Source organism: Bufo bufo, chromosome 5, assembly GCF_905171765.1.
Source record: "Bufo bufo chromosome 5, aBufBuf1.1, whole genome shotgun sequence".
In the NCBI taxonomy this organism is placed as follows: Eukaryota; Metazoa; Chordata; class Amphibia; order Anura; family Bufonidae; genus Bufo; species Bufo bufo.
In genome coordinates this window covers 100,398,640-100,410,700 of record NC_053393.1, presented here as the reverse complement: position 1 = coordinate 100,410,700, position 12,061 = coordinate 100,398,640, and the positions used below count along the sequence as shown (strand labels likewise).

General features: G+C 46.0%; 1 protein-coding gene across 2 annotated transcripts in view; it reads left to right on the top strand.

The window, feature by feature from the left end:
* The window catches only part of LOC121001736 (polyamine-modulated factor 1-binding protein 1-like), a 370,872-nt gene extending 360,976 nt beyond the window's left edge, over positions 1-9,896 (top strand). For both annotated transcript variants that reach the window (XM_040432927.1, XM_040432926.1), the window contains 2 exons: positions 8,193-8,250; positions 9,325-9,896. In XM_040432927.1, the coding sequence (XP_040288861.1) occupies positions 8,193-8,250; positions 9,325-9,632 (366 nt within the window). In that variant the 3' untranslated portion in view covers positions 9,633-9,896. The remainder of the gene's footprint in view (positions 1-8,192; positions 8,251-9,324) is intronic.
* Positions 9,897-12,061: the final 2,165 nt, after the last annotated feature.

The following is a 12,061-nucleotide window of genomic DNA, read 5'->3' as shown; positions in this document are numbered from 1 at the left end:
TGGATGGATTCAGGCGGCGTCTCAGTGGGTTGAAAAGCATGGAAGCTCCGAGATAATGCATCTGCCTTCACATTTTTACTTCCCGGCCTGAACGTAATGGAGAAATCAAAACGGGTAAAAAACAGAGCCCATCGGGCTTGTCGGGGATTCAACCTCTTAGCGGACTCGAGAAACATTAGGTTTTTATGGTCAGTGACAACAGTTACTCGATGCCTTGCCCCCTCCAAAAAATGTCTCCACTCCTCAAATGCCCATTTAATGGCCAACAGCTCCCTATTCCCTATGTCGTAGTTTCTCTCCGTGGGAGAGAATTTCCTAGAGAAGAAGGCACACGGTCTCAGGTTAGTGAGGCTAGCAGGACCTTGTGAAAGGACTGCTCCTGCGCCGTCCTCGGACGCATCCACCTCCACAATAAAGGGTCTCTCCTGATCAGGCTGGATCAGAATGGGAGCGCTACTAAATGCCTTTTTTAATGTTTCAAATGAAGAAATGGCCTTGGTAGACCAATTCTCCAAATCCGCCCCTTTCTTATTAAGGTCGGTCAATGGCTTAGCAATTACAGAAAAATTCATGATAAATTTACGGTAGTAATTAGCGAAACCCAGAAACCGTTGTAAAGCCTTTTACGGATGAAGGCCTTACCCATTCCTTAATTGCTAAAACCTTACAAGGATCCATCTTAAAGGCGTGAGGAGTCAAAACATGCCCTAGAAACAGTATCTCCTGTACACCAAAGACACATTTCTCTTGCTTAGCGGATAGCTGGTTCTCCCTCAACACCTCTAATACTTGTTTGACATGGGACACATGAGATTCGAAATCAGGAGAGAATATCAAAATGTCGTCAAGATAGACAATAATAAATTTACCTAAGAACTCCCTAAGAATATCGTTCATTAAGTTTTGGAACACAGCTGGGGCATTGCTGAGTCCAAAAGGCATCACCTGATATTCAAAGTGTCCTATCGGAGTATTGAACGCTGTCTTCCATTCGTCTCCCTCCTTGATTCGGATTAGATTGTATGCCCCTTTCAGGTCAATCTTGGAAAACCAGGTTGCCCCCAAAACCTGGTTAAATAAATCCGGAATCAATGGGAGAGAGTATCTATTTTGGACAGTGATTTTATTTAATCTCCGGTAATCAATACAAGGCCTAAGACCACCATCCTTCTTTTTAACAAAGAAAAACCCTGCTCCCATAGGAGAGACTGAAGGTCTAATATGCCCTTTAGCAAGGCTCTCCTTAATTTAATCTTCCATAGCCTTGCGTTCGGGCCCTGAAAGATTATAAATTCGACCTTTAGGAAATTCTGCACCCTCAATTAGCTCTATGGCGCAATTATAAGGTCTATGGGGGGGTAGAACCTCTGGAGTAAGGGACGAGAACACATCAGAATATTCCTTAATAACAGAGGGTAATGTATTAGACCTTACTGAAACCCCAGCCTGGACCACGGACAAGCATGAGTCACACTTAGGTCCCCATTTCACCAACTCTCCTTTGGACCAATCAATTGTGGGGTTATGTAAACGGAGCCAAGGCAACCCTAGTACCACCTCAACCGGTAGGTTCTCCAGGACTAGAAGAGAACATCTCTCAGAGTGGCACACACCCACGGACAGAGAAATTTCAGAGGTACATGACCTCACCGTACCACCAATCAGGGGAGTAGCATCAATAGCCATGACATGGATAGGTGTAGGTAAAGCAAACATTGGAATACCCAATTTACAAGCAAACTCAAAGTCAATAAAGCTGGCCGCTGAACCGGAGTCAATAAAGGCCTTACCCGGCCACTTATTAACCCCCAGAGAAATTGTTATGGGTACCAAAAGCTTACCTTTAGAAAAATCAGGGTGTACCTGGTCTTTAGGTTGTCTTGCCTTAGAAGACTTGTCAGAGAGGTCCCTCTTAGGACACTTGTTGATCCAATGGCCAGGATCTCCACAGTACAAGCACTCTCCGCGTCTGCGACAAAGATTTCCGCGGGTCATGCCAACCTGCATGGGTTCCTCGGTGGAGACCTCAGTGTTGTCCCTGGAAAAGGCCTCTGGCTGGACCACCATCTGAGAACAGAACTGTCATTCTTGTCATCTCTCTCTAACTCGTCTGTCAAGTCGGACAACTAGGGTCATCATCTCCTCTAAGGTCTCAGGAATTTGGTAATTGACCAATAGATCTTTTAAATTATCAGACAGACCAGACCTAAACTGACTCTTCAGGGCTGGTTCATTCCATCCTGAGGGGACACACCACCGTCTGAATTGGGTGCAATACTCCTCCGCAGGGAGATGGCCCTGAACCAGTGCCCTAAGAGCTGTCTCGGCTACCAGGGCCCTGTCTGGTTCGTCATAGAGGGTACCCAGGGCCTGAAAAAACCCCTCCACAGAAGTTAGACAACTGGCCCCAGGGGGTAACGAAAATGCCCAGTCCTGGGGATCACCCTGTAGTAGAGAAATGATAATCCCCACGCGTTGGCTCTCGGGACCGGAGGACACGGGGCGCAAATGGAAGTAGAGTTTGCAATTCTCCTTAAAGGAGAGAAACCTCTTCCGGTCTCCAGAAAAGGGTTCTGGGAGCTTGATCTGGGGTTCAAAATATGGACTGGAGGACAGAGGAGTGGAAGAACCTTGCCCTAACTCACAAGAACGGAGTTTCTCTCCTAGCTCCTGCACCCTCTGTGTCAAGTTAGAGACATGGTCAGTCAGGGTAGTAAGAGGATTCATGATACAGTGGTTATTAGGCCTGTTAATCTGTAACGGTCACGTCCACACACACACAGGGGGAAGGGTAGTGACCACTGCGCTCCACCCTCACCCCTGGCCCTGCCTACTTGCCTCACGAGTCCTGATGACAGGGGACAACTGGACGGCAGTCCCTAACTTAGGATATGTGCAGGGAAGACAGACAAGACAAAATACGGAACATGAACGGACCGGGTCAGAACCAAGAGAGCTACGCAGTACAACGGATTAAGCAAAGAATGGTCAGGAGAAGCCGGGGTCAAATACCAGGAGAGTAGCGAAGTACAAGAGGAGTCCTAAGAGAGTGGTCAGGTGGGAGCCGAGGTCACAATACCAGGATGTATGCACAGTACAGGAGGAGCAGGCAGAGGATCGTCATGGAACAGGATCAGGTAAATAGTAGTCCAACAAATAGCCAGGAACCTAGAAATTAACAGGCAACCTGTAGCCAGCAGGCTGCCTGTATTTATAGTGGGGAGTGAGGGTCATGTGACGTGGCCAGCGTCACATGACCGACAGACCAACCAGTCGAGCACCGAGTGATCAGCTCGGCGCTCAAGGCAGACTAGGAGCAGGGAGCCACCCAGCTAGTAAAGCGGCCCTGGGAATGAGGTCAAACACAGAACCTCACTCCAAAAGCTAAGCAACAGTTCTGCGGGCAATGGGGGACCGAGTGCACCTTCGGAACCCCGTGACACAGACGGGCCGGTCTGAGTATTTCACAATCTGCTCAGTTACTGGGATTTTCACGCACAACCATTTCTAGGGTTTACAAAGAATGGTGTGAAAAGGGAAAAACATCCAGTATGCGGCAGTCCTGTGGGCAAAAAGGAGAATGGGCCGACTGGTCAGAGGAGAATGGGCCGACTGATTCAAGCTGATAGAAGAGCAACGTTGACTGAAATAACCACTCGTTACAACCGAGGTATGCAGCAAAGCATTTGTGAAGCCACAACACGCACAACCTTGATGCGGATGGGCTACAACAGCAGAAGACCCCACCGGGTACCACTCATCTCCACTACAAATAGGAAAAAGAGGGTACAGTTTGCACGAGCTCACCAAAATTGGACTGTTGAAGACTGGAAAAATGTTGCCTGGTCTGATGAGTCTCGATTTCTGTTGAGACATTCAAATGGTAGAGTCCGAATTTGGTGTAAACAGAATGAGAACATGTATCCATCCTCTGATGGCTACTTCCAGCAGGATAATGCACCAAGTTACAAAGCTCGAATCATTTCAAATTGGTTTCTTGAACATGACAATGAGTTCACTGTACTAAAATGGCCCCCTCAAATCTCCATCAACTGCAAGATGCTATCCTATCAATATGGGCCAACATTTCTAAAGAATGCTATCAGCACCTTGTTGAATCAATGCCACGTAGAATTAAGGCAGTTCTGAAGGCAAAAGGGGGTCCAACACCGTATTAGTATAGTGTTCCTAATAATTCTTTAGGTGAGTGTATGTCGTGGTGGATACCTTTCATCAACATAGTTTTGCACTTCTTCCAGGCCTGAGCTGCATGTACTTATCCCTTACCAACCATTTTTAACCTCTATGGGGGTAATTTATTATCAGATATGTGCCAATTTTTGGCATATATCTTGTGCAGATTGCGGTGCAAAGGTTAATTGCGCCTGAATCTCCGACTTTCCCTGCTCACACCAGGTCTAAAAAAGGGACGTTTTATTGCGTGGACAAATGTGTATTACCCTCCAAGGATGAGGGAAAACAGAAAAAAAATAATAATAATATGGGGGGGGCGAACAATAGGGTAGTATGTTCAAATATTAGAATAATGTAGTGAGAAATATCAAGGCTCACCTTGTAGGGTTGCGCTAATATAGGCACAACTCTATTGTAGACTTCGTATAGATAAGACCTTTGTACCGGGACTGCAGCCGCAGACTGTGTGTTCTTTTGGATAGGATGTCCAGTCCCCCAAAAGATAATTGTAGTGGAAAAGGAGAGGTTCTGCTTCGGCGCGAAATCACCGGTGGAGACGGTCTTAATAGATGGATTCTTCTTATTTAATAGAAACAACGCGTTTCGGGGATTAAAATTTCCCCTTCATCAGGTATCATTGTGAAACCTGATGAAGGGGAAATTTTAATCCCCGAAACGCGTTGTTTCTATTAAATAAGAAGAATCCATCTATTAAGACCGTCTCCTCCGGTGATTTCGCGCCCAAGCGGAACCTCTCCTTTTCCACTAAAAAAGGGACGTGGTGGGGAAGGGGGCGGCCAGTCTCATTTTGCATTTTCTATGCCTACAAATGGTCAAAATCTACGGCAGCTAGGGAGCTGGCGTAGATTTAGACAGGTGGTGGATAAACAGAAGTTATGTAGAGGCCCTCGTCTCTGCATAACTAAGGTGCAGGCACAGCCAGCGCAAAGAGGTATTAAGACCGACGTCTAAAACACCAGTTTTAATAAATGACCCCCAATGTGCTTTGTCTTGCCGGCTGGCGCTTCGGGTAAATGTATTCTGTTTCTGGATCTGTTAGGGCCAGGAAGGAGTAATTCTACCATGAAACATCTGTTGCCCATGTTGCTGAGCAGTATCTACCACACTATATACACTGCTCAAAAAAATAAAGGGAACACAATAATAACACCTCCTAGATCTGAATTAATTAAATATTCTTCTGAAATACTTTGTTCTTTACATAGTTGAATGTGCTGACAACAAAATCACACAAAAATAAAAAAATGGAAATCAAATTTTTCAACCGATGGAGGTCTGGATTTGGAGTCACCCTCAAAATTAAAGTGGAAAAACACACTACAGGCTGATCCAACTTTGATGTAATGTCCTTAAAACAAGTCAAAATGAGGCTCAGTAGTGTGTGTGGCCTCCACGTGCCTGTATGACCTCCCTACAACGCCTGTGCATGCTCCTGATGAGGTGGCGGACGGTCTCCTGAGGGATCTCCTCCCAGACCTGGACTAAAGCATCTGCCAACTCCTGGACAGTCTGTGGTGCAACGTGACGTTGGTGGATAGAGCGAGACATGATGTCCCAGATGTGCTCAATTGGATTCAGGTCTGGGGAACAGGCGGGCAAGTCCATAGCATCAATGCCTTTGTCTTGCAGGAACTGCTGACACACTCCAGCCACATGAGGTCTAGCATTGTCTTGCATTAGGAGGAACCCAGGGCCAACCGCACCAGCATATGGTCTCACAAGGGATCTGAGGATCTCATCTCTGTACCTAATGGCAGTCAGGCTACCTCTGGCGAGCACATGGAGGGCTGTGCGGCCCTCCAAAGAAATACCACCCCACACCATTACTGACCCAATGCCAAACCGGTCATGCTGGAGGATGTTGCAGGCAGCAGAACGTTCTCCTTGGCATCTCCAGACTCTGTCACGTCTGTCACATGTGCTCAGTGTGAACCTGCTTTCATCTGTGAAGAGCACAGGGCGCCAGTGGCCGTTGCCAATCTTGGTGTTCTCTGGCAAATGCCAAACGTCCTGCACGGTGTTGGGCTGTAAGCACAACCCCCACCTGTGGACGTCGGGCCCTCATATCACCCTCATGGAGTCTGTTTCTGACCGTTTGAGCAGACACATGCACATTTGTGGCCTGCTGGAGGTCATTTTGCAGTGCTCTGGCAGTGCTCCTCCTGTTCCTCCTTGCACAAAGGCGGATGTAGCGGTCCTGCTGCTGGTTTGTTGCCCTCCTACGGCCTCCTCCACGTCTCCTGATGTACTGGCCTGTCTCCTGGTAGCACCTCCATGCTCTGGACACTACGCTGACAGACACAGCAAACCTTCTTGCCACAGCTCGCATTGATGTGCCATCCTGGATAAGCTGCACTACCTGAGCCACTTGTGTGGGTTGTAGACTCCGTCTCATGCTACCACTAGAGTGAAAGCACCGCCAGCATTCAAAAGTGACCAAAACATCAGCCAGGAAGCATAGGAACTGAGAAGTGGTCCTGTGGTCACCACCTGCAGAACCACTCCTTTATTGGGGGTGTCTTGCTAATTGCCTATAATTTCCACCTGTTGTCTATCCCATTTGCACAACAGCATGTGAAATTGATTGTCACTCAGTGTTGCTTCCTAAGTGGACAGTTTGATTTCACAGAAGTGTGATTGACTTGGAGTTACATTGTGTTGTTTAAGTGTTCCCTTTATTTTTTTGAGCAGTGTATTTTAAATTGATGGAATGGAGGAATATTTTTAAGGATTGATGAGTGCCACAATGTTTTCCCTTTTTTGTGGCTGGTTGCCTGTTCTGCTGACCACTCCGTCTGGGATCTGTTTGTGCCCGCATGTTGCCTCTTCTCTCTTTTTTCATGTTCCGCAAACCATTACTCAACAATATTTGCAGTGTGGCAGCTGCATTATCATGCTAAAACAGACCTCTGCAGTTAGGTAAAAAATAAAAATCGACATATATTTGGATACTAAATCCATGACACGTACTTTATCACGTCGTGCATCGGGCTACAAAAAAATAAAAAACGACATATATTTGGATACTAAATCCATGACATGTACTTTATCACGCCGTGCATCGGGCTACAAATTAGCTAATCTCCATTCACTTACCCTGCTACGTTTTCCACACGGATTATATGTCAAGAAGGGACATGTCACCTCTTGAAACAGATTTCAGATCCGCAGGGAAAATTCTGTGGCCATGTGAACAGCAATATGGATTCCTTTCCTTGCTTTCATGCATCTTTTGTGCAGATTTTTTTGTCTTTGAGGTCTCGTTCAGATATCCGTTTTTCACTGACGTGTGCTGTTGACATTTTCCATTGACAGCACACATACTCATTGATTTTACTGTGTCTGTTCACATATCAGTGTTTTTTTTACTGACTGTGGATCAGTGAAAAAAATCATGGAGACATGCAATGCTTTGGTCTGTTTTTCACTGACCTCCAGTAGGACATGCTTTGGAAATACATTTTCAGCTGAGCAGTGTCCATGGAATATGGTTGACACACGGAGGGCAAAAAACGGACACCCAGACCAAACACTAATCCTTCATGGTTGAAGCACAGACTGATTTCTTTTCATGGACGTCAAACGGACACGGAAATGTGAACGAAAACTGAAGTTGTGCAACCATACCCAAAGGCTGAAATCACACGTGCGGCTTTTGATGCAGTTTTTTTTTTTTACCAAAGATAGGAGTGGATGCGTTTGTATCCACTCCTGTGCTTGCCTTAAAAAAACTGCACGTGTGATTCCAGCTGAAATCAAATGACCCTCCATGGGACAGTACAAGAGAAGAAAATATTTTTTTCTTTATGATATAGAATTATAAAAATGTAAGCTGTCCAGTTATATATTATTTAGCAGTTGTAGATGAGCCTTGTTTTTATTTTTCAACCAAATCTGTCCGAACCAGTTTTTATATAAAATCTAATAAATAAATAAAATTTACACTCATGTTAATTTTTTTCCCTTTTCTTATCTAGCTGGCTGCACTAAATCAAGAGAATGGGCATCTGCAGCAGAAGCTGGACGAGGAGAGGCTTAGAAACTAGGGGTGCACCGAAATGAAAATTCTGGTCCGAAACCGAAACCGAAAATTCAGGATGCCCTTGACCGAAAACCGAAACCGAAACTGCCTTTTTGCCCAAATACTTTTAAAATACTTTTTTTTTAATGATTTTATTAATAATTCTTTTTCATGAATGAAATTCATCTGTGGGTGGCTCTGTTATGGAGAGGGGGATCTGTGGGTGGCGCCGTTATGGAGAGGGGGATCTGTGGGTGGCGCCGTTATGGAGAGGGGGATCTGTGGGTGGCGCCGTTATGGAGAGGGGGATCTGTGGGTGGCGCCGTTATGGAGAGGGGGATCTGTGGGTGGCGCCGTTATGGAGAGAGGGATCTGTGGGTGGCGCTGTTATGGAGAGGGGGATCTGTGGGTGGCGCTGTTATGGAGAGGGGGATCTGTGCACTGTTATGGGCATAACAGTGCACAGATCCCTTTCCCCATAACAGTGCACAGATCCCTTTCCCCATAACAGTGCACAGATCCCTTTCCCCATAACAGTGCACAGATCCCTTTCCCCATAACAGTGCACAGATCCCCCCTCCCCATAGCAGTGCACAGATCCCCCCTCCCCATAGCAGTGCACAGATCCCCCCTCCCCATAGCAGTTCCATAGACCGATCCCCCTACCCATAACAGCCCCGGCCCTGCTGCTCACAGCATCTTTATTTTACCTTACAATCGTGAGGCTCCAGTAACTAACAACTCCGCAGGCAGAGCAGAGGGCGGCGTAACGTCACTTACTCACGTGACGCACCTGCTCCGCCCACTTTATGAATGAAGGAGGCGGAGCAGGCGCGTCACGTGAGTAAGTGACGTTACGCCGGCCTCCGCTCTGCCTGCAGAGTTGTTAGTTACTGGAGCCTCACGATTGTAAGGTAAAATAAAGATGCAGTGACAAAGTAAACCGCCCGCCCGGCGCCCGCCCGCAGATGGTGGGTGACAAATCCCACACCCCATATTTTCGGCCGATATGTAACAATATCGGCCGAAGTGGATTAGGTGCATTTTCGGCCGATATTTTCGGCTGCCGAAATTTCGGTGCACCCCTATTAGAAACCACCAGCTGGATCTCCAGTTGGAAACCTGCAATCAGACTCTGTCTAATCTTTTCACTCATCTGAAAGCTGAAGGACAAAAGGATGTTCTTCACAAGGAGCAAACCCCTAACAATATTTTATGCTGCAACCACAAGAACCAGCCACGTTGTGATAAACCACTGCAGATTCTTTCCCAATGCCGGGAGACAAAGGACAATTTAAAAAGGTCCGTGGAACAATTAGTCGGAAAAGATTCAGAAGAGAAATCCTGCTGGAACCAACATATTGCAGAGCTTTCTGCTCTTCTGCAAGACAAATAAAAGCTGATGAATGGACAGAAATGATATCATGCATTTATTTAATCATTGGTTCTGACCCAAACATTTTTTATCATGTGCTGCTCTGGATTTCTGGATTCTTTTATATAAAAGTACTGCATACTTTACTGGCTGATTGTCCATGTTTAGATGGTGGTTAGTTTTCACCAGGAAGTAGACATTATATGTCATAATCTATATTGCTTAGGCCCTGGTTAGAGGTTTCATGGTATGTGTAAATAACATTTTTATTTCATATCTTTTTATTAAAGTATTTAAACCAGGCACAATGTCTTGTAGAGCTACCTCAGCTTAATGTAATGATGCCTTTCACTTAGTGATCTGTTGTATTGTTCTGAAGAAAAAGTACTTATAATCTATATGCAGATCAGCAGTTAAGTGCACTGAGGGAGGGCCCAAGTCACTCAGTGCACACTTGTTCCTCCTTCCTCTGCCAACCCCTACTTCTCCTTGATTGACAGGGCCAGGCAAGATAGCTATGCAGGAATCTGCCAGTCAAAGACAGGGAGTGTCTGGCAGGAAAGGCAAGGGTGCACCGAGTGGCTTGGGCCCACCCTCGGTACACTTACCTTCTCATTTACACATAAATTAAAAAGCTAAATGAAAGGTATTATTACATTCACATGAGCTAGTCCTACAAGACAAGTATCTGATACCCCGCATCCTCGCCAATCAGCTGTTTTGCAGTGGATACATACAGTATATAGTAACTACAGCTCCGTCAATTGTGTGTGCAGCACTGCTCCCATGGAAGCGAATGGGGCAGCGTTACCATATGCTTCCATTGCTAAATGGACGGAGCTGTGTAGTTGTGGTGCCGATTTCCGCTGCCCTAACTACTGCAAAACAGCTGATTTGCCACGGTCTGGGATGTTAGATCCCTGCAGATTAGATATTGATGGCCTTTCTTAAAGGGACACCGACAGGCCAAATCAGCATATATAGTTAGATATATGACATTACAGGTCTTATACAGTCTTTTAAAAGCATATAAGTATCCCCCCTGTCCACCTTGTAAAGAGCGAAATATAAAGTTTTATAACCTGCTTGTCCGGTCACCAATCTGCCCAAGGGGCGGCGTTTCATGTGAAAATGCGCCCAGCCAGCCTTCCCAACTGCCGTTCTGAAGCCCCGCCCAGCTCATCAATATTCACTTCGCTGGGCGGCGGCTAGAACTCTCCCCAGTCCCGATCCTGCGCATGGGCAATTCAATTGTCTATAACCCATTTGACGATGTGAGTGAGCAGCGCTCTGAAGCGCTGCTCTGAACAGTGCATGGCTGCGGCTGCCTCGAAGACGCAGGCAGGCTGTGTGTGTACACAGGCGCGATCTAACCACGGCGGGGCGCAGGTGCAGAAGATTGGGCATGAACGATCCCCGGACAATTGAATTGCCCATGCGCAGGATCGGGACTGGGGAGAGTTTTAGCCGCCGCCCAGCGAAGTGAATATTGATGAGCTGGGCGGGGCTTCAGAACGGCAGTTGGGAAGGCTGGCTGGGCGCATTTTCACATGAAACGCCACCCCTTGGGCAGATTGGTGACCGGACAAGCAGGTTATAAAACTTTATATTTCGCTCTTTATAAGGTGGACAGGGGGGATACTTATATGCTTTTAAAAGACTGTATAAGACCTGTAATGTCATATATCTAACTATATATGCTGATTTGGCCTGTCAGTGTCCCTTTAAGGATAGGCCATCACTCGTAAAGGAGTGAACAACCCCTTTAAGTACAGTATATGCGTGCCTTTTGACTTCTATAAAAAATGACATGGGAAAGAGGGAATTTCAACTTGTCCCATCCCTTTATTCCTATTGTAGACAGGGTGCTGCTAGAGGTGTGAATTTCCTCTCCCTATTGAAAAAAAATAATAAATAGATTATATATATATTCATACTCGACCAGGTCTGGAATGCATGTATATGGGGGTCTAGCGAGAAATTGTGTTGAGTAAAGAATTATTTGTGTGGCTGGATTAAGACTTTAATGACATGAATTGGAACTGAATGTGGATTGTTCTTAATACATACAAATATTTTTTACCTCTTGGAATAAACTAAAATAATGGTTTGACTGTATTTTTGACTAAGCGTACCTCTGAACTTTAAGAATGTTTATTTCTGAAACATCATGCACCAGGGTTGCCTTAGAAATGTGGTTTACATCTATAAGCGCACCTGACAAACCACACTGACTTAGGCCTCCTGCACACAACTGTATCCATTTGCTGTCTGCAAAATACAGATGTGGTCCGTGGGCATCCCGCAATTTTCGTGTAAAAAAAAAAAGCCTATTCTTGTCCCCGAAAGGATAAGAATAGGGCAGGTTCCATAATTTGCGGCCCAGCCGCACGAATGCGGACTGCACACAGATGCTTTTTTTTTTGCAGACCCATAGACCAAAAATATGG